The 22,119-nt window shown below is 49.1% G+C and overlaps 1 protein-coding gene and 1 long non-coding RNA gene across 10 annotated transcripts in view; one reads left to right on the top strand and one right to left on the bottom strand.

The window, feature by feature from the left end:
* The first annotated feature begins 4,428 nt into the window (after positions 1 to 4,428).
* Positions 4,429 to 22,068, top strand: LOC122485277. Of its 3 annotated transcripts, XR_006297831.1 has the most exons (8): positions 4,429 to 4,577; positions 6,688 to 6,814; positions 7,720 to 7,798; positions 9,252 to 9,314; positions 10,186 to 10,243; positions 16,548 to 16,718; positions 17,832 to 18,321; positions 21,875 to 22,068. It is a non-coding gene; the product is annotated as an uncharacterized LOC122485277 (long non-coding RNA). The 3 variants fall into 3 exon arrangements; XR_006297829.1 differs by lacking the exons at positions 16,548 to 16,718; positions 17,832 to 18,321; positions 21,875 to 22,068 and having other exon boundaries at positions 10,186 to 10,282; XR_006297830.1 differs by lacking the exons at positions 7,720 to 7,798; positions 16,548 to 16,718; positions 17,832 to 18,321; positions 21,875 to 22,068 and having other exon boundaries at positions 10,186 to 10,282.
* The window catches only part of MYO19 (myosin XIX), a 32,234-nt gene continuing 20,005 nt past the window's right edge, over positions 9,891 to 22,119 (bottom strand). For 5 of the 7 annotated variants that reach the window (XM_043583849.1, XM_043583847.1, XM_043583848.1 and 2 more), the window contains 12 exons: positions 21,318 to 21,439; positions 21,036 to 21,149; positions 20,600 to 20,776; positions 20,132 to 20,284; positions 18,991 to 19,098; positions 18,091 to 18,161; positions 16,221 to 16,324; positions 14,486 to 14,652; positions 14,226 to 14,355; positions 12,370 to 12,455; positions 11,609 to 11,911; positions 9,891 to 10,678 (listed from right to left, as the gene is read on the bottom strand). In XM_043583849.1, the coding sequence (XP_043439784.1) occupies positions 10,550 to 10,678; positions 11,609 to 11,911; positions 12,370 to 12,455; positions 14,226 to 14,355; positions 14,486 to 14,652; positions 16,221 to 16,324; positions 18,091 to 18,161; positions 18,991 to 19,098; positions 20,132 to 20,284; positions 20,600 to 20,776; positions 21,036 to 21,149; positions 21,318 to 21,439 (1,664 nt within the window). In that variant the 3' untranslated portion in view covers positions 9,891 to 10,549. The remainder of the gene's footprint in view (positions 10,679 to 11,608; positions 11,912 to 12,369; positions 12,456 to 14,225; positions 14,356 to 14,485; positions 14,653 to 16,220; positions 16,325 to 18,090; positions 18,162 to 18,990; positions 19,099 to 20,131; positions 20,285 to 20,599; positions 20,777 to 21,035; positions 21,150 to 21,317; positions 21,440 to 22,119) is intronic. The other 2 variants (XM_043583851.1, XM_043583852.1) reach the window with 1 other exon arrangement.

The raw sequence follows: 22,119 nt of genomic DNA, 5'->3' as shown, positions 1-22,119 counted from the left end.
TATATCTACCATTTATGACCACTAGGGGTTCTCTAAGAAGATGGAGGCTTTCTCTATAGCTCTCTTGTTTTCTTTCTGAACTCTTACCAGAATTATTTTTTAAAGGTTCATTTGTGGAAATGTAGGCATCTCATTTTCTAGCATGCATCTCAAAACTCTTCTAGCCTCAACCCATTGCCCGTTTCCAAAGCCACTTCCACATTTTTAGGTATTTATTACAGCAGTGTCCCATTTCTTGGTACCAATTCTGACTTAGTCTATTTGGGCTGCCATAGACTGGGTGGATTAAACAACAAATATTTCTTTCTTACAGTTCTGGAGACTGAGAAGTCCAAGAACAAGGCACAGGCAGATTTTGTGTTTGCTGAGAACCCTTTTTCTGTTTCACAGACCGTCATCTTCTCACTGTGTCCTCACATGCAGAAAGACAGCAAGAGAACTCTCTGGGGTCTCTTTTACAAAGGCACAATCCCGTTCATGAAGGCTGTATCCTATGACCTTAACACTCCCCAAAGCCCTACCTCCCCATACCACCACGGGGTTAGGAATTCAACATATGAATTTGGAGGAACACAAACATTCAGACCATACCAGCCTCCTTGCCATCACTTGGTATTACCAGTCTTCTAAATTTTAGTCATTCTTCACAGTGTGTGGTGGTATCATATTATGATTTTAATTTCTATTTATATTATTTTAGTTTGCCCTGAATAACTTTCTTATTGTGCAGATCTGCTCGTGAAGAATTCTCATGGTTTTTGTTTGTCTGAAGTCTTTGTCTTTAGTTTTAAGAGAGGGGAAAGGTAATTTGGGGCCTCAGTTCCTCTTACCTACTTCTCACTAAGCAGAGCTCCTATGCATCTCTGCCACATGGTTAAGAAGTTTGTGCAAAGCCCCAGATGCACTCCCTGTCCTTAGAGGCTTCTTGGAGAATCTGGCTGGGAAGTCCTGATTCCTTTGATCTCTGTTTGTGTTAGTGAATATAAGGTGGGATCTATGTGGGTTTGCAAGTGGGAGAGGGTATGAAAAAAAGAAAAGTGTGGAGTTTGGGTGGTAGGATGAGTGTGTTCATAAAACAACAGTGACTTCTTTTGTCTGTGCTCTCCTAATGGTTCTGGGACTGGGAATAATACAATTATTCTTTATCCCTTTTGTTTTGGGGTTTTCCTTGAAGTCTAATTATAGGTCAGACTGTTATTGTCTAGAATTGGGGAATGAATATCATTTCACTGTTATAAAATAACATGCAAAGAGCTGGAAACTGATTACTCCACCTGAACCTTAGGCCTCTTTTATTTGACTCCCACCGACAACCCTAATCACTTTAACAACTGAACTACTTCAATACCAGAGGAGAAATAAAGAGGAGCAAATGAGAACAAGGCAGTAGGTCACCTAAAAACATCAATATCAGACACTTCTGGTGCTGGCCCTGGGACCCCATGCCCTGGGGAGGGAAAGAGGTGTTAGGGCTGCAGCAAGAAGCTGAGATTTGGCAAAGCAGCAGAGAGCCCAACCTTTATGAATCTCCCGCCTCTCACAATTGCAACACGTAGCTCATGTTGGGCGATTAGATCCCTCTGCCTGCCCCATCATGGCACTGGAGAAGGTGCAGGGCAGTGGCTCAGGCCCTAGTTAGTAACCCCACGCTCCCGAAGTACAGTTAAGCTTTCATCAGCTAATGTGGGTGGTCAGTTTGTAGCTGGAACTCCATCCACTAGGAATGCCAGGAAGCGCGGGGCAATAGGTATCCTGGAGTTGTTCCCGGAGAGCTAGTTGCCTTTGGGGCCCTCTGCTGATATGCACCTTGCTTTTGTGCAGGAGACACTCCCACCTCGCTCTACACGCTCTTTCCTGCCTCTTGGCGGTGTTCGATGTGCGGGCCAGCTTCTTGGGTTTACTTTTCCTGGCACTGCGAGACAGCCTTGTCTCCAACCAAGAATGGGGTGGAGTTTACTCCAATTCCGTTGAAGCACACCTACTCCAGGACCAGTCTGGGCCTGGAGCGCCCTCTGGCGGTGCTGGGTGCCGGGCCTGGACCTCCGCGCACAGCGCCAGCCTTTGGGTTTGGTCTTCTGAATGCGCTGGACAGCGCCTGCCCGATGGTGGAGCTCTGAAAACCTTTCTGCCTTGATTATTACCTCACCCCTCTCCAGGTCATACACGGGGAGGCGCGACGCAGCCTTAGACAGCTGCTAGGATGGGCGTGGTGGGCGTCCAGGGAGAACCAGTGTGCTGCTAAGCATAGCTTCGTCAGTGTGGACATGTAGTTGCTGGGCCTGGAGTCATACCTGTCATTTTTCTCTCAACTGACCACTGCCAAGAGGGCTTGCTTGACCTCTTGGTGTTCCCCAGCCTCATCACCATCATAGCTGAGTCACTTCTTTTCCTGGACATTGGAGCAGGAGGGGTGTGGCTGTCTGGGGGAGCTGGGGGGGGGGTCTCCCAGAGTAGAAGGCTATCTTTACTGTGAGGAGTGTGCATGGGAGAAATTCCAGAAACTTTCACTTTTTGCTGATGTCATAATCTCTGGACCCAAAGGTAGAGGAATCAGCATGGTTTGGATATGGGTGAGATGGGGTTGAGCCCTGAAAATTGTGGAGACTTTCCATGGTCTCAGCCTCTAAACACAACTCACAGGAAAAGTCTGGATTGGGCAGTGGTGATGTCCATACTCAGAGAATTTCTACTGGGTGCCATACAGGGCACAGGATTCAAGTGTGGCCGGGACAAATCACTGACCTTCTCTGGCCTTCCCAGGTATGCGTGGACCTTCTGGAATGGCTCTGGTATGTATGCCAGAGAATGCTTCTGAGTGTTGGGTCAGGGTAGACATGTCTTAGATTTCAGGCCAGTACTGGTCTACACAGGGGCAACTGCATGCCAAGGCAGGTAGGGACCCATGCTACTTCAACACTAAAGACTGGACAGCATCCTAGGGACAGTTTGGCAAAGCCAAGGGAGGGATGGATAACTGTTCTGCCCACCTGATTGTGGCCCATAGAGGCTGATGGCAGAACCCTTTTGGAGGGGACTGAGTTTTGGGACCCTGGTCTTGAGGGACTTGGGGCCTGACACCTGCACTTATAGGGTTCGGACCCAAGTTCCAGGAATTACAGACTTTGGATATCACATAAATAACCCTCTGTAGTGCTTCAAATTACAAACATTTTTACACATGGTGTTCTCTCTGCTTCTCAACAACTCAGGAAGATAGACCTGAAAATCCACACTAACAGGTAAGGATCCTCAGAGAGGGTAAAAGTCACATAGCCAGGGAGAGGTTTGAACCAAGACTTAAACAGCTACCTTAGCCATAGCAGATTTATCCACAAAGACAATGACAGTCATGTAGGGCCCTTAGAGTAGTGGGATCCTGTGGGCTGATGGGCCAACACAAAGGAGGAGGCACTTAGGAGTGAGAATGACTTATGGCCCTAGGTGGGCACAATGTGGGGTGGGAGCCCTGGTTAGGCTGGGCAGTACTGAGGGCTTCAAGGAGACATAGGCTGTCAATAAAACACGACCGTCTATTCCTAAAGCCTGAGGTGCCACTCAAGGCCTATCACAATTCACCTATCCAGACTTACTAGGCCAGGTCCCCATCTTTGGGCCAGAGCTCACTCATCTGTTCCCTGACCAAGATATCCCACGCAGGGCTGTGACTTGGGTGAGTCAAGTGAAGAGTGTATGTTGTGAAATTTGAAGAGGCACTCTCTCAGGGCTGTGCAAGTGCAGGCTAACACCGGCAGGACCCTAAGACAGAGTCTCTTCTCTTTCACCTCTCTCTCCTGCCTTAGGTCTAAGCTTTGAACTCCCAGAGGGAAGAGGCTGTGGCTGCTACTGCCTGGGTGTCCCCAACCCAGCCTCTGGGCAGTGCAGTGCTGTCACTTGGAGCTCAATAAACATTTGGCAGTTGTCAAGTCTCATCTTTCTTCCCTGAGAGAAAAAGGGCCTATGCTGGGAAAAGCACATGTACGCCACTCGATCTAACCGATGGATCTAATTGGCCAGGGTCTGGACTTCTCATTTGCTAGACATAAGCAAATGAGATGTGGGGGGCCAGGGTAGGGGTGAGAACCCAGTGCCCTTGCAAGATTCAGAAAGTCCAAGCCAGAAGGTAAAGGACATTTAGTCCCACGTATTCTTTTTACATGTGGGGCAACAGAGCTGGAGAGTGACAGTGACTTGCTCCAAGCCACAGAGTACCTTAGAGACAGGGACAAGGCTACGTAACAAGTTCTCCGACGACAACTGTGACCTAATCCTGGAAGCCAAAGCAGCTATTGGATGCACATCGAGTGTAGCGACTGTCTACTTATCAGGACTGGAGCAATGAGCAGGATCGATCCATTGCTTTTGACTGCCAGTAAGTGCTGCTCGCCGATTGGTCCGGTTTAAGGAAACGGGGGGTGGGGGGGAGGGGCGTGCACGTGGTACCCTCCGTCAGAGACTGGCGCTTTCGGGTGAGAGTGAGGCCGGGGAGCGACCATGGCGTCGCTGAATAGTAGCGCTGTCGTCTGCGTGATTTGCTTGGAGAAACCCAAATACCGCTGCCCCGCCTGCCGCGTGCCCTAGTGAGGGTGGGGGTCGTGGGGGAGGAGGACGGGTGGGGCCTGCGGGGCGGCTCGGACACCCGGCGGGGGCTGCGGGAGGGTCCGCGCGGCTTTCCGGGCCGACGAGGTCGTGGCCTCTGTTGTTGCAGCTGCTCCGTGGGATGTTTCCGGAAGCACAAAGGTCAGGCCCTGCCCCCCTCCCCCCCCCAACTCCCGAGTGCTGGCAACCCCCGTCAAGCCCTGCCTCGCCCCAAGGGGAACCTCTATCTGTGAATGCTTCCTCGGGTTTCGAACAGTGAAAACTTCTGCTCTGCCTTTTCTTTTATAGACTTTTTTTTTTTTTTTTTTTTTTTAACAGTGAGTGGACTGCTTTGGCTGTCAGAGTCGACCCTGGTAGTTTCTTCATCTTAGTATTCTGACGCAGAAGCTGCTCTTGCTGAGGTTAACAAGAACGTTTTCTTTACTTTAAAATGTTTTGTTAGTGGGACGCCTGGGTGGCTCGGTCGGTTAAGCGTCCGACTTCGGCTCAGGTCATGATCTCACGGTCCGTGAGTTCGAGCCCCGCGTCGGGCTCTGTGCTGACGGCTCAGAGCCTGGAGCCTGTTTCAGATTCTGTGTCTCCCTCTCTGTCTGCCCCTCCCCTGTTCATGCTCTGTCTCTCTCTGTCTCAAAAGTAAAAATAAAACGTTAAAAAAATTTTTTTAAAAAATAAAATCTCCTTTAAAAAAAAATAAAAAAATAAAATGTTTTGTTAGAAACGAGGTAGATCTGTTCACCGTAAAGAGTGATTAGTCTACATTTTAACTCCAATTCGGGGTCTCTTAGCCCTCAGGGACCCTTTCCAACGACTTTATGCTGGGTTGACTCTTTTGTTAAAGTTCCTCATTGGTTTCTTGCCTCTAGTGTCCTCCCTTCCAGACTCGGACTCAGTGGTCCTTTTCAAGCTGCTTCCCTCCCCGTTTTTGTTTTTTACCCCTAATGTCCCTGGAGCATTTTCAAAGGAAACTTTTTGGTTCAAGATAGACAGGAAAGAAGTAGAACTGCTTTGCTGGAAATAGGGTTGTGGAGCCGGGATGGGTAGGCTTTGCTCTGGCAGTGCAGCCCAGGGTGGCCCAAGAACCCCTAAGGCAATCTGAGGTAATCTGGAGCTTTTAACTGTGTGGCCCTGCTGCCAAGGTTTTTCCTGAATGCACATTTGAGTAATTCATTCCCTTGAAAACTCCAGCCACTCTAGCAAAGGAAATTAGTTGGTGGTTCTTAACTTGGGTATTGCTCTCCCTAGGGAGATGCACTGTTACAATGTTTCTGTTTCACAGTAGCTGGTGAGGGTTGGGGGGCACTTCTGGCAATTGATATTGACTCAGATAAACACCCTGTGGTTTGTGAGACTCACACCATTTCGGCCCTGAATACCACAGTGCCCTTGATGAGGGAGAGACACTGGTCTTGGGAAGAAAGGCCAATCTTCTGTGTGGCATTCTTTTGTTCTTCCTCCACTTGTGTGGGCCCCAGCCTCCTGCCAGGCCTGCCCTCTCAATCAGCTGGTAGTTGCTTATCACCATGTCCTTGCACCTGACCCTATTCTTTCAGGGGTCTGGTCCAACCATAGACCTTTCCCTCTGCCAGGAATGCTCTTTCCACCTGGCAGTGCCTCCTCTTTGTCTCCCAGCCCTCTCAGGTGATGTAGATCAGACTCCTCCATCTCTCTAGCCACCATCCCTAAGACTCAGCCCATTGAGGTGGGCCTGATGACTTCCATCTGTGTAATCCCAGTGGCACGTGGCACATGCAAATTTGGTATCTGAAACTGCTGAGAAAATAGTTTGGTAATTGAAGTCAGTGTGCTACTTGATCTTGGTGAAAGCCCTGTTAAGTTCAGCAGGGTAAGGAGAATGGGGATGGACCCTCGGGTGCATGAGGCCTATTTCCTCCACCCTCTGCCAAGCTCAGGGTTGCTTGTTTTCTGGATACTGCCCTTTGATTTGAACCCTCACTTCCTTTGCATCCATCCGTCTTCATCCCCACCCACATCCCTTACCTGGAACATACCTAGGTGCTGCTGGCTTGGTGGAGAGATGTGGCCTTGTCGTTAAAGTACAAGTGACGTGCATCTGATTTGTGTCTCTTTCAGAGCAGTACAACTCTAAAACTCTTATTGAGAAAAAAAGATCAGTTGTTACTGCAAAAACTATAAAGCCTGCAGAAGACAAAGGTGGATTGGTTGATTTCAAACCAGCCAACCTAGGAAAAGGTTTCAGGTAAAAGAAGCCGAAAGGAAAGAGATGTGGGTTGGGGCAGGGAGTCAGGAATGATGGCACCTTCCTTAGCCTGGAGCACCTGTTATGTATTATAGAGCAGCCTGAAGGTATTGTTAAGGACAAGAAACAAGGGGGGCAGAGGGGATAAATGCTGTAGCTGTGGTTTGGGAATGAGGGGTGGACCCTGCTGGCAGGATCCTTCTCCAGTCATGGCTTCAGTTCTCCCTCCACAGTCCTGGCTGGAGCTGTCAGTTCACCTGAGCTAGGCTCAGATGGGCGGCTGCCTTTGGCATAGGTCACCTTCCTGCTGCTGGGGCTCCTTGGGATTTATTGGGAGAGTGGGCTGTCATCTCATCCATCTATCCAGACTTCAGTATCTCCTGGATGTCATGCCAGTCTTTGAAAGCAGTCCCTCCTGGTGCCTGAATATTCACAGCATGGGAATAGCCTGTTTCTGCCCTTTGAGAAACTTCTTTGTTGGGTTCAGGCAGTGCCAGAAATTTCTGGCCATGCTGAAAGCACAGGGCATTCATGTTAGCAGGTTTTTATAGAACACCTAGTTTTTTGGCCCCTGACAAGGCTGGAGCCATAGTGAGGGGAACTGGGGTGATAAGAATTAGAAAATCAGGCTCCTGGCCTAAAGAACACAGAAACATGTAGAACAATATGTGAATACTAGGATGTATTTATTAAAGTCACCAATTCTTTGCTTTCATTTTCATTCCCTTTCTAAAAAGAGGAATGTTGGTACAGTTATAAATTCCAGAAAAAATTACTTTTGTTTTGTCTATACCTACTTACTCCTGTCACTTGTGTGCACATTTTTAATCTACTGCAGTAGTTGTTAAAATATGGCATCTAGGTTTTGTTTCTAGTCCTAATTAGTTGTGTTCTGTATTCCTTAGATGATGATGACTCTATAGATGATTTTCTCAATAGTGATGAGGAAAAGGACAGTTTCTTTGCAGAATTTCAAGAATTTAGGTAAGTCTGTGCTGTGTTTACTTCTTTGTCAACCACTGATATATTTAATCCAATGTGTAGAATGTGATTTTGTTATTAATAATTAGTTGATCCTTGAACTGTGCAGGGGTTGCATGCCCCCCTCCCCCCCAACTATCATGCAGTTGAAAATCTATATAACTTTTGACTCTCCCAGAATTTAACTACTAATAGCCTAGTGTTGACTGGAAGCCTTACCGATAACATAGTTGATTAACACATTTTGTATATGTATTATATGCTGTCTTCTTACAATAAATAGGAAAAGGAAATGTTAAGAAAATCATAAGGAAGAGAATACACTTACAGCACTGTATTTATGGGAAAAAAATCTGTATAAGTGGGCCTGTGCAGTTCAAGCCTGTTGTTCAGGGTCAGCTGCACTTGAGTATGGCATGCAGAGCCCTTCAGTTGCATGATTCTGTGAATATTTACTCAGGGCTTCAACACCTCCCAGCCTGCCTACAACTCTCTTGCCCTGGAATCCTACTGGGTTTGTGGGTTAGCAAAATTCTCCTCCTTCAAGCCTTGGTTCAGGTTACCCTTCCTTATCTAAACTTCACTTTTTGTCTTTCTCAGAAGTAAGCATTTTTTCACCTTTCCATGGGGCCTTGTAATGTACCACTTATTTTATAGTAATTTCTCTCTCCCACACTAATTTGTAGGGCAAGGGCCTGCATTTATTCCCATGTCCCCAGTGCTCCGTATATAGTCTAGCCATTAATGTGGACAGAGCAATCCCAGGATCTGGTTTTTCAGAGGGATGTGGGTGTTAACAGTGCCCAGCATTTGTGTAGGACTGTGCGGTCAGCCCTTATAGCAGTTCTGTGTGTGATTAGTGGGCCAGTGTAATTCCTAAAGATAGATGGGAGTTTCATTGTTCTCATCGTAGGCTGACTCTGCTTGGCACCCACTCCCATGGTAGTGATTAGTTATACTGAGGGTGAAGCGGAGATATGAGGGTAGATACGAAAAGTTGTGTAAACTGCAAAAACACGCAGATATGAATGTCCATTCATTGCTACTGATCCTGCTTTGTGAGGATCAAGCACTTGCTTAAACAACATTCAGGATATGTAGTGTAACTGTCCTTACCCAGTGAGAACCTTCAGGCCTATGAAGAACAAAAACATGCCAACAGCTTAATGCTATTGTTTTCTGTATTTATCCCAGTAAGCTATTTTTTCCTAGTTGAAATGGCCTAAAGTTAAACTATTTACAGAGATGTCATGAACAAGAATCTGTGATGGCGTTTAACTTGGAAATCGTCTGATAGGCTGATCTCACCTTATTTATGTGAAGCATTGGTTCAGTTCTTGGTTTTAAAGGTTAAAGGGATACAGTTCTTGATATTGATTACATTAGATACATTTAGCTTTTAACTATCTCCATCTGTTCCACTGAACTCACATTGGCTTTCTTGTTCATTTTTAAGGGGAGTCTGCAGCATTAAGAAGCCTACTGTTCAGGGGTGCCTGGGTAGTTCAGTCGGTTAAGTGTAAGTGTCCGACTTCGACTCAGGTCATGATCTCGCAGTTTGTGAGTTCAAGCCCCACATCGGGCTCTGTGCTGACACCTCAGAGCCTGGAGCCTGCTTCAGATTCTGTGTCTCCTTCTCTCTCTGCCCCTTCCCCACTTGTGCTCTGTCTCTATCAAAAATAAATGTAAAAAAGAAGCCTACTGTTCAGTCCACACCTTAGACAGTTGATGGTCAGCCTCAATCAGGGGGACAAGGCAAAGCTCATGAGGGTCTACATGCAGGAGCCCTTGTTTGTGGAGTTTGCTGACTGCTGTTTATGGATTGTAGAACCATCCCAGGATAAGGATTCTTAAGATAGATTATTGTGTTGCTTGCTCAATCATGTGCATAGCTCTCAGAACCTGCCCACTCCTCCTCCCAGGAGAACAGCTAGTGTGGGGCCCTGAGCAGGAGTGTGACTTCCAGGGTATAGGCCAACTGACCTAGGGTAGGCTGCACAAGTCTTTATCTCAAGTCCCATGGGCGTGGATTTCAGATAAGACGTGGATACTCAAAATGGCAAACCCTTTATGGAGAGAGAACTTGACATTTAGGTGGTTGTCTTTAAATGTTTTAATTTGGGTACAGGTTAGACATCACATACAATACTGTTTGTCAAGTTTTATACCCATTTGAGTTAAAACTTGCTCATTGTTGCTAAATAAAATCAAGATATGGTTATTCTCTGGTAAATTGCATTGTTCATCCTTAGGTCATAAATGCTTGAAATTACATTAAATAAACCAACATACTAAATAAGGTTTTGTTCTTTTTAAAGGAACTAAATGCAAATAACCCAGTCGAAATTTTGGGGTTAACTTCAAGCTGACATGGCCTGTTCTGTTTGCAGGGAATCACAAGTGCCCCGGTGCAGTGATGAACCACACCAGTGAGTCGGATCTATGAAGGTAGTAAAATGTGGGAAGTTCTCCGTGGCCCTGAGGTTTCTTAGTCCTGGTTTGGTAACCGACCCATGACACCTGTCAGGGCTTGAGATGTAGATGGGAGCCCCATGCCACTGGTGGCTGTGGCAGCTCTAGGTTGCGGGCGGGAGCTGTCACTTGTTCACGTGTACTTAATGTTGCTGTGGGAGTAGTTTGGCAGCTTAGTGTTGATAGAATGTCTTTGGCAAGGCAGCTGGCAGGAAAAGGCCTTTTGGACACAAAGGCACTGAAGGATTGCTCAGCCTAGTGAGGCTAGGATGTCAGAATAACTCACATGTGGCCCAGGCTGTGTCTTTCCAGCAGAATCTGATTAAAGCCAGTAACACTGTGGAGTGAAGGTTCAGGGCAGATGTCAGCATAAGGCAGTGGAGACTTCCTGCAGTGGAACTTGATCGAGCCCTAGGGAGAGAGATACAGCTTACCTCTGGTTCCTAGGAGTGCCAGCTGTACGGGTGCCTAGAGCAAATGCTAGAAACGCAGGTATGGACAAGTACTGGTATCATTCAGTTAACGTTCTTTTCTCATTCTAAACCAGTGGCAAAGTCCAGAGTCCAAATATTTAATTTTATATTAAAATACAGAATTTCACATCCATTCTGTGTGATGCACAAGGGAGCTCTCCCCTACAAGGAGTATTTATTAACTGTCATACTCGTAAAACTGTTTACAACTGAAGAGCAAACAGTTACACTTCTGTTTATACTCTGGCTAGCCTGCATGCTGTTATGGGAGATTTCATCCAGATTATGCCCTAGAATAATTCCTCTGGTATGGAAATTCACTGTTTCCTTCTGTTTGCCTTGTCAGTGTCACTTAATCCTTGCTGTGACCCCATGTAATAGGTGAGTATTAGCCTATGTTCTACGCTGGCTGACTTTTACTCTGGCTGCCCATACTATAGAAACAGAGCTCTTGGACCACTGACTTACCTGCTTGTCATTTGCTCTGCTGAAACAGGAGATAAACCAAATGATAATTTGACAAAAGTGTTAAACCCAGTGCTATTTGAGGGAATAAGCTATCATCATAACCCAGATTTTTAAAAAGTGGGACTAATTAAGTGGAGATTCAGAGGAGATGCTAGAACACTCAGACGCAGTTTTTAAAAAGTTGAAAGGGCTCTGGAAAATTCCTAGTTGTAATGATGGTAACAACCCGCCTGCAGCCAGCTGGGAAGCGCAGGCTTCTGGTTTCCTGAGCAGCATCAGGATGGCTCTGGTCCTAACATTAGTCCTGTTCCCACTGGGGACTCATGGGCTTTGCCTCCTGCTTTCTACAAGGGACCCAGAGCCATGGTGGGCAGGACCACCATCCTGTCACACAGCTTACCTGAGGCAGTGCTCGGATGGATGTGACACCAGCTTGTTCTTGTGCCGTCTGGACTGCGTAGCTACTGGGGTTGCCCATGGGGAGCTGGAGGCAGGCCCAAACCACCAGCTTCCTCTGAAAGCCTCGTACACCCACAGCTGCATTGGCCAAGACCAGGCCCAGGGGCCAGAGGCGGATTATTGCTTCCAGGAGGCTGGTCTGTGCCTGGGGCAGCAGGAGGGAGCCCAAGGGAAGGGGAACTTGAGACACGTGTTTTTCTTGCACACCATCCAGTTCTTTAGAAGCAAGGAAGGCCATTCTGATCTTAAAAAAAGAATGCCACTTTATAGCTTTCAATTGATTAGCTCTCTTAAGGGAAACCAAAACTATCTTTAATAAAACAGCTTAACAAGGTAAACTGAAGGGCACCTGGCTAGTGAACAGCTAGATACCTTCAACTAGACTGGCACCATGTGGCAGAACTTTACATCCAAGGCAGATGTACTTAGGTCTTACATGTGCTACTTTAAAAATAATAACCTTAAGATCTAATTGATATGCCACAAAATTCACCCCTTTAAAGTGTATATATAATTCCGTGGTTTTTAGTATATTTCCAGAGTTGCTTATGCCACTCTGTGTCCAAACCACCCTGCAGTGTCGGTGGTATTTTATACAAGAGAGCATACCAGTGTGCAGTGGCAGGGTCAGCATTCCACCCTGGGGCCACCTGATACCAGACTACCCACTGCCCGTCCTGACTGCTGGAGTCAGATACTCACCCTCCATTTCTGCCATGTGCGTTTGATGGCCGTGGCAGCTGCGTGCATTCTCTGGATGTGTTTCCGAGCTAACCAAGAACGAATGGCTGAGGTGTTTTGCCCAGAAACAAAGAAGTAAATGAAATGTTTAGAACTGTTAGTAGCCTGGCTCTGCAGCAACACCCAATCTGCTGAAGAAGTTTGGAATAGATACTTTTTCAATGAATGGCTACCTTGTGCCACTATGTAGGGTAAGGAGCTAATAAAGAGAATACCTCAAGACAACCTGGCTCTGAAGAACACCCCTCACACTGTTTAGACTGGGAGAGACCCTACCTGGAAAGGCAGCTGGGAGACTTACCTGCCTCAGGCTTTGGCTGGGGCAATGCCCAGGGGAGAAGTGTCTCTTATCTGGGGAGTCTTCAGTTGAATTTGTTTGCTGGCTTTATGAATTCACAAATGGTGACCCCACCATGCACCCACATGTTGGTAAAGGTAATGACTACTGGATGGCAGACTGGTTGGCAATTTTTGTTTCCTTCTCTTGCAATTTCAGCATTTTCTGGTTCTTTATGGTACCATCATATTCAGAAAAAGGACTATTCCATTAAATATTAATATTTGGGTTCTAGAAAACTAAAAAGTTTAAAGACAAATCTAAATCTTGTTATTTCACCAACCCTGACGGTTCTATAATGTTTCCTTATGCAATTGTTTTATGCCTATACACACAGAAACACGCCTGAGGAAGGTGGCATCGCCCTTGACGTGTGGTTTGGCATCCTGGTTTGAACGGAATACTAGAAGTAGTTTTGGTTAAATTTAAGATATTATTCAAGGGGCGCCTGGGTGGCTTAGTCAGTTGGGTGTCCGACTTCGGCTCAGGTCATGATCTCGCGGTCTGTGAGTTCGAGCCCCGCGTCAGGCTCTGTGCTGACAGCTCAGAGCCTGGAGCCTGTTTCCGATTCTGTGTCTCCCTCTCTCTCTGACCCTCCCCCGTTCATGCTCTGTCTCTGTCTCAAAAATAAATAAACATTAAAAAAAACAAAAAACAAAAAAAATCTTAAAAAATAAAATAAAATAAAATAAAAATTATTCAAAAAGACTTCTTAGCTGGGGCTCCTGGGTGGCTCAGTCTGTTAAGCATCTGACTTCAGTTCAGGTTATGATCTCGTGGTTCATGAGTTCGAGCTCCGCGTTAGGCTCTGGGCTGACAGCTCAGAGCCTGGAGCCTACTTCAGATTCTGTGTTTCCCTCTCTCTCTCTGCCCCTCCCCCACTCATGCTCTGTCTCTCTCTCAAAAATAAAAAACATTAAAAAAAAAAAAAAAGATTTCTTAGCTGCATCATAAGAGCGGTCCATAATAACAGCTGTCAGATATTTGGGTTGTTATTCTAGTATTTTTATTTTCAAAATAAGACTGCTGTGAACATGGTTCCTATATCTCTTCCTTTAATGAATCAAAACTGAAGGTCAGTTTTACCTTCTTACACTCAGCAGGTAATGATTTATCATATAGGCAAAGGAAGACGGCATAAACCGCTCTCTAGGTCTGGGAAAGGGGAATTAAAGGCAAATTTATAGCCTCTGCTGCCTATAGAGCACCCCACCCTTATTTGTGGTGTGACCTGGCTTCCATTAAACTGGAGAGACACTCTGGGTGAGGTGAATCAGGATTCAAGTCCCAGGGTACCATAGGCTTGTGCTGTCAAGGTCTTGACGCTGGGACACAGCTTTAGTATATGGGGGTTCAAGCAGCAGCATTTCAAAGGAAACCTGTAGTGTGCAAGGTCTGCAGCAGCTGACAGGGACTGCATCCAGGTCCGTCTGCTGGCCTGGAACCGTGGCTGTGTGCCCAAGAGCCCCACCCCTCCTACCTGCCTGGATGAGCGTGGCGGCCTGCCTCTGCCTCTCCTGCTTGCGGTGCCGGTGTCGCCTCCAGCTTCCCTGGATGCAGCAGGCACACTGTTCTAGCACCTGGGCACGCCCACATTCCAGAAGCTCCAACTGAGAGGAGGGGTATCCACTGAAGTCTGCAGCCTCTCCTCCCACTGCCCTGAGGTGAACCCACACTTAGCGTCCTGCTAAGCAGAGCACGCAGCTAGTGAACTACCCTCCTCATCACAAACCAGCTTACCATGGAGTCAGTCATAAACACTTTGGTCCTGCCACAATGCACTGGGACTGGTGTGGCCTCGGCTGGGTCACCAGGTGTGGCTGCTGCCTGAGTTAGAGCTGGAAGAGTATGGAGGATGTCCTGGAGAAGAGGTTGCAGTGTGGCTCCCTTGGTATGTGGAGACCATTCTATGGGATGGGAGACAGAGGTCTCATCAGCTCTTGGTCATCTACACGCTTCTGTGGACTTAAGAAACTGGTTCTGGTCTCCCCCATACTCCATAGGCTTCTTTGCTGCTGTTCTTGCCTCTAACCACTTCCACCTTTTTTGGGGGCAGAGGTGACCCCTCTGTTGTTCTTCAGGCCCCTGGCTATTCTGAGGAATACCGGAAACCCCACTTGTGGCTGGCCCACAGCCTCCATTTCTGTGGGTCCCCCAGGCAAGCTGGCAAAGGGCAGCTGGTGCCTGGATTCCAACCTTCAACCAGCCAGCATCTGTTCCAAGGCCCCAAATATGCCGAGGGCCAAGCAGGGCAGGTGGACCACCCCCTAAGCCCCTCACCCCTTAACTCCCTGCCATGTATGGGAAAAGGGAGAACACCTCCCAGTCCCAGGGAGGCCCAGCAGGTCCCCATGTCACATTGTACATAGCTGGCTCTTGCAGAGGGAGGATTTACCTGAGGGCTCTGACCACCTTTTGCTGCCCAGTGCCTCTCTGGAGACAGAGGCTGCCAAAGAAGACGCCGCAGACGAGAAATCCCAAAATCAACCAGGGGCGAATGGGACTTTGGGCACAAGACACAGAGCAGTAGAGCAAATCATGAGAGGAGAGGGAAAGAGGTGGAGAAAAAGAATGAAAGGAAAGTGATAAAACTAAGCCCAAGAGAGGAAGGAAATCAGGACTGTCCCAGGCCTGACAAGCCCCAAGGTAAGGCTGTGTGGGTGCAAGCAGATGCTGCTGGGCTAGGGTCCTACTGGGCATTGGTCTCATATTCTGTCCTTGGCCTCTTCCTCCTCCACCTATGCCAGGGTCTTACCCTACATGCTGACAACCCCCAAACTGGGGCCAAGGTCCAGAGCTTTCCTTTGATATTAGGGCTTACTGAGTGCCTGGCAGACATTTCCACTGGATGACTGTAGGGACCTGGAGCTCAAGTCAGTCCTGCAGAGCTCAGCAGCTACCCCCAAGCCTCTCTACCTTCTCTCAACTCTAGTCAACCTAACAACCTCACTCCCAAGGCCTGCCATGGGCCCCCTAACAGTGGTCTCCAGAAAGCATATGGCTGACATCACTCCCTTCCTCCTCTGAGACGTCCTCATCTGCCCAGAGAATAGAGCTCTGCTCCTGTGACATGGCCTGCCTATTACCCCAGTCTCACCTCCAACTGTTCTCTGCCTTTACAAATTCTACACACACAGTGTTGTCTCCTGCCTGCAGGCCTCTGTTCAACTACCTGTCCCGTGGAATGCCCTTCACTTGGCTAATACCACTGGTCTTCAAACACCACTTCCTCCAGGAAGCCTTCCCTGATTCATACCTCCCCAGCACTACCCACAGCATTCTGTTCCTAGCTCTGCCTATCATCTTTCTCCACTGTCTTCTTTTAGTCTGTTTCCCCCAGTGAACCAAGAACCTCGAGGACAGGGCTGTGTTTTACTCCTCTCTGAATGTCCAACCCCCTAGCCCTGAGATGGCCCAGGACAGGTGCTCAGTAAACTGTGCTTGAACAAATGACTAGCAAATGGGCCCCACTTACCTGAATGTCTTTCATCAGGAGATGGGCTATGGGATCCAGGGGATGTGCGAGTACAGAGCCTTCTCAGTAATTCATATCGTTCCACGAAGTTCTGGTGAGGGATTCTAGAAGCCAAAGCAGGCAGAAGCAAACAATGAAGTGACAGCTGTGAGCCTGGGACAGCACTTGGGGCTAATCTACTCAACAACCGAGCGAGGTGCTACCATGACTGCCCACTGAATGGATGAGGTTGTGGTTGTGGAGAGACTACACAGCGGAGACCATTTTAAACTGGTCCTGCTCTTCTACAGCCTTGGTCTACCTAAACAAAGCTTCTCACTCTTTTAGTAGGGGATTTTTGGCCTGCCTCCTTCCAAACAGGCTTGCTGGCTCCTCCCCAACTGGATCACTCATACAGTCAGCCACATCTGTTGCTTCTCTGACTCCACAGCATCCCCTGCTTCCTCCTGATTTTTCTGCTCCCCTTCACCTCAACACTTAAACAGCTGATGACACCCTGTACGTATTTATACCTCCTCCTCCCGAGTCTGGCTTCTGTCCCCAACACTGTTCCAGTGTGGCTCTTGTTGCAGCCATCAGCAAACACCATGCCACCAAATCCAGCAACTGGCCTCTGGCAGGTGCCCGGCTGACCCCTGTCCCCATACAGCTCTCTCAGCCCCCAGGACCCCTGTGAGCTTGGCTTCCTCCTTCACCCACAACTCCCAAGTTGCTGGTGCTGGTTTCTCGTCATCTACCTACCCACTCTCTAAATGTGAATGTTGCTCAGTGAATGGCTTCAGACCCCTCTTCTCTCCCCACTGTGATTTCCTCCTTGCTCATGGTGTTACAACCCACCAAGGACAGATCCTCATGTACCCTCCAGTTCCTAAAGCTCTGGGCCCCAAGCCTGTCTTATAACCACTGCAAACCTGACAAGGCCACATTCCTGACTCCCCTCCTATCCCACCTCCAGCCTGTGCCTTCCCCAGACATCCTATCTCAGGGACAGGATTTCCTGATTCATCCACTTGCCTCAGATAGAAGCCTGGGAGTTATGTGTGCAACCTGGAAGCTGACTGCTCCCCTGCCCACATCCCATGATCAATCACCCTACAGTCTTGATTCTATCACAAACCACAGTCCAATTTAACCCATGTCTCTCCATTTTTCATGGTTGCCACCCTCTTGTGGCCACCATCTTGCCTATACACCTGCGCAATAGCCTCCTCACGCATCTTCTCCCTTCTCTTCTGACCCTGTGTCCAACGTCCACACGGTAGCCACAGAACATGAATGAGAGCACAGCACTCTCTCCTCACAATGTCCAGCAGCTTCCCAGCCCTCTGGAAAAACTGCCAAGTCCTCATGGGACTTCTGAGGCCCCTCTCCCCCCATTTCTCTATGTGCAGGCACTTTAGCATCTCGGTTCCTAAGCTGGAGCTTTGTGCTTGCTGTTTCCTCCCCCAAATCTTCTCAGGTTGGCCCCTTCCCTCCCCAGAGGCCTGAGCTGCTTAGAGGGGTCCATCCCCAACCAGCCCAAAGATCCTCTTCCCCATTAGTCTACCTAGCAGCACTTTGTCTCTTTCCTAGCACTGATTAACTTAATACTTCTTGTTCTTGACTCCACAGGAATGTAAGCCCCAAGAGGCAGAGGCTCACCTTCCTTATTCACTGATGCTAGCAACAGTGCCTGGTGCAAAACAGTACACAGAAAGGGAATGGATAAATGAACAAGTGAAATCTCTTGAGTTCCAGGTTGACTTCTGCAGACCTGCCTCTTTCTCTTCACCTCCACATCCTGCTCTGGGCTGGGCAGGTCTTGTCACGCCAGAGTCCCAAGCTCCACCCCAAAACTGGCCCTGCCCACTGTGGGGCCTGGCCCACTTACCGGATGGGGAAGCCAGCGGCACTGATGTGAATGGTCTCCACAAGGCCACAGGCCTCCAGCTGACTGAGGACCTGGATTGGTGAGGAGACAGGGTGGGCACCTGTGGTGTGGGACCAGCAGACCAGAAATACCACTCCTTCTGCCCTCTGAGGCTCTGGTCCGTGTGAACCTGCAGGCTGTCCTCATGCTTGACTGATGAGGGTATACTCTCCTGCTTCTGATACCGTGGAGGTAAGTGCTGGTCCTACTTCTGTCTCACCACTCCCAGCTGTGCAGAGACTCTGCCTTATAATGCAGCCTAACCCAATTTGTTTATTTATTTTTATATTTTGTGGGCAGTGGGGTAAATCATAGCTGAGGAGCAGGAGAGGTTAAATTGTAAAGATTCATTGGGACCTTAGTGGAGAAATCCTGGCCGTAAACCCTAAGGCCAGTTGACTGTGGGACACTCTCCAGCATCCAGCACTCATGCCTCATCCCCATCAGAGCCCAGTACCCTGAACAAAGGGCAGCTGCTGGCCATCAACTTTTGTGCAAATTAGAAAAAAACTACCTCTGGTCAGAAGTGGCCACACTGTGCACAGACTGCAAGATGATTCAGACCCTTCAGCTAATCACCCAATCCTCCGGGCAGCTTCAGTCTCATCAGGACACATGGACTGGTGAGCAGAATGTAAGATGCAGTGGAGGCTTCCTGGCTAGCTCACTGTGCCATGCACAGACCACAAGAACATACATGACTGTCCTGCCAAAGCAGGGGCGCAAGATGCCCTAGTGTCAAACTCAACCCAAGAGACTCGCTCTGGTCACTCCACTTGGAGCCAAAGTTCTGCCTTTCGTCCCTTCAGGGCCTTGGCCAGATAGGGCTCCCTACAAAGCAGCTCTGGCCCAGTGAATTACCTCCTCCTGGAGAAAGGTGTGCGCCTGGCCCTGGCTGTTGGGCTTGATGCAGCGAATGTAGTGGGGCGTGGTGCTATGCAGAACCTGCAGAAGCTGCTCCAGGGAGGCCTGCAGTGGGGAGAATGAGGAGCCAGACAGATTGAGGCTGCCTGTGGGCATCAGTGGGGCCCTGGTTAGTGACTGTATCAAACATCCCTTGGCAGTCTTCACAGCCCTGAGACGGATATCCTCCCAGGCCCTGGGATGATTATGGGAGGTGCTCACTGAGTCCATGCGCCCTCCTTGCCTGAGCTCCCAATGCCCCTCACCTCCACTTCTAGGGACCTTCCTGACCTGTGATCTGTACCTGGTTGGTCTCCACTCCCCACACCTCCCCCCCCCCCCCCCGCTCACCAGAACAATCTTCCTGGAAGAGAACAATCTCAGAAGCCATTCATTCAGGCAACAATTGTTCTCATTAAGCCCAGACATAGTCAGTCTGCTGCTCAGAGCCCAGGGTCTGATGGGGTCACATGAATGTGTGTTGTGCACCCCCTCAGTAGCGTGTCTGAGGCTAGGCAGGAAAGAGCTAACCAAACCTGGGCTCCACCAAGTGGTTCCACTAGGAGGTAATGATTAGGCTGAAATTTGAAGGACTAGAAGGAATCAACTAAGGAGGTGTGGAGGGTGGGAGTCTGGGATGGGGCTGGGGCTGGGGAGTGGTACAGGCAAGGGAGGGGCATCCCAGGAAGGTAGAGCAGAATGTCAAGGGTTGAGGGCAGAAAGCATAAGGTGCTGGAGGAGGTTGACAAATCTGCAAGCCAAGGACAGGGCTTGAGCAGGAACCTGGAGAGCTAGGAATGGACTGGGACACAGAGGTTCATGTAACTATTGTTCCTCCATGACCACCCTATCGGCCGTGGGTGAGAGGCCCACTGTGCCACCCATTAAGACCCTAGGCTTCCTGTCATGTCAGTTATGTCTATTTGTTGGTTTTCTGTTTTGGTCTTCCTCATGAGGCTACCAACTCCGTGCAGACTGGGACCATGTCTACTCACTTGTCAACGTTCCCCAGCAAACCACCAATCCTGGGAGGTGCTTGGTAAATATTTGAGATTGATGAGTGAATCAAGCACATTCTATCAGCACCCCCAGGACCCACCTTGAACTTGGACACCACAGTCAAAACAGGGGCTCTGCTCTGGCCAGAGGGCTCTTCCTGGGACTTCTCTTCAGGGTCCATAGGAAATAGCACCTTGAGTAGGGGGTCCTGGGATTGCTGTAGGAGGCTGGTCAGCTCAGGGGGGACAGGGTCCTATTAGCAAAGGACAAGGACAGCAAATAAGGGCAGGTGGAGTGCTACCAGGGTTGTCCCCAGGCTTGCCAGCCCTGCTCACCCAAGCCCCAGAAGAAGGGATTCTACGGGAGACCCACTGTGACATGGGTCATTTCTGGGCAGCTTATGCCTGATTAGCAGAGATGTCAGGCAGGTAGGCCAAAGAGGTGACTTGGATTCTGGGAGGATATTCAGGAGAGAGAGAATGCAAGACAAGAATCTTCCATGTATATGCAGCAATGACTCAACACCTCATTTCACGCAGGCCCCCACAGGCCGTGGCCCAGCCCCCACCTTGTTCTTCTCCACCAGACCTGCCGTGTGGTACTGCACAGGCCCTGCATAATGCACCACGATGAAGCTGGGCTCCCGGCTGAGCTTGTTGTGGCCCAGGCAGGGACTGCCTGCCAGGGCACTCTCGATGCGTGTCTGGAGCTGGGCTGCACTGCTTGGCCGATTAAGGCGGCATTCCTGCATGGGATGCAATGGACACTCAGCCACAAATATGAGACAGGCTCGCCACAACCATCATGGATCCCCCCCGCCCCCCACCAGCAGCATAGCTGTCACATAGGCATCATAGTGACCCTGAGAGGGAAGGAACATAGGGATTAGCAAACCCATTTGGCAGATGAGAAGAGAGAGACACAGAGAGGGCCTAGTATGGTGTCTGAGGCCCCAGAAAAGCCCAGAGACGAACTCTGGTGCTTAGCATACTAGTTGACCCTACCTCATTTATGAGGGAGCAGATACTGATGGGGCTTCCCTCAATGAGATCCAAACAGGCCTGGTTGTCCTGGTAGCTGACAAAGGACCAGTCCAGGCCCTCAACTGCATATTCCTCCTAGGGGACCAAAGGTGGCAGTTGGGTGGCAGGAGAAAGCATCTGTGATCTGAGGCCCAGATAGGTCATCCATGGCTGGCCTCAGTACCACAGGATATTCCAGAGCAGCATCAAATAAGGAACTAAAGGCTCTGGGTCAGACCCTGGAAGGAGCACTCCACTTCTCACCTGCTGAGCCCTCAGGTAGTGAGCCACAAAGTGCTGTTGTAGCTTCTCGTTGGCATAGTTGATGCACAACTGTTCCAGACTGTTATCGGGAAATGATTCAAATCCATATACATCCAGCAGGCCTGAGAGGACGGGGCAGAACCCATGGGGCCACTGCAGGGAGCAGGGGCAGGGGTACTACAGGAGTCCAGGGTGAAACCTCATACTTGGTACCCTGGAGAGGTTGAATGAGCAGGACACCCAGCAGTGGGCACAGTAAACACAATGCCCTGGGGTGGGTCGCATCTCCACTTCATGGCCCCTCAGAATTCAAAGCAGGAAGAAAGGCTGAATAAGGTGTGAGGGGCAGCCTAGGGAACATTTCGTGTCCAATCCAATTTAGAGGGCTTTGATCTCACCAGCCCTGTTGGTATCTAGAATTCCACTGTCTCTTGAGCAAACCTCACATCTTTGAGCTTTACTTCCTCCTCCACCTGACTACCCCACCCCAGTTCCAACCATGTTACCATGTCCCCCAAATCCCTTCTAATCTAGCCATTGTGCCTATCCCCTCACAGTTCTCCTGAGGCTGGGGCTGTTTCAGGGGAGAGGAGGGGCCCTCACAGACAGAACACCATCTGAATCTGCCTGGAGAGCTACAGATGGCTCAGATGTGGGCACCGAGAACACAGAGACACCCTTGCCCAGACACTGGTGGACAATGAGGAGATGGGGGTGCAGAGAAGGGAAAAGAGCTGCCTGGAGTTGCACACTGGACTGGACTGTTTTTTCGAAGGAGTGCTCCTGAAAGGGTGAGCCCCTG

Source organism: Prionailurus bengalensis, chromosome E1 (genome assembly GCF_016509475.1).
Source record: "Prionailurus bengalensis isolate Pbe53 chromosome E1, Fcat_Pben_1.1_paternal_pri, whole genome shotgun sequence".
In the NCBI taxonomy this organism is placed as follows: Eukaryota; Metazoa; Chordata; class Mammalia; order Carnivora; family Felidae; genus Prionailurus; species Prionailurus bengalensis.
This window is presented reverse-complemented; position numbering and strand designations above follow the sequence as displayed.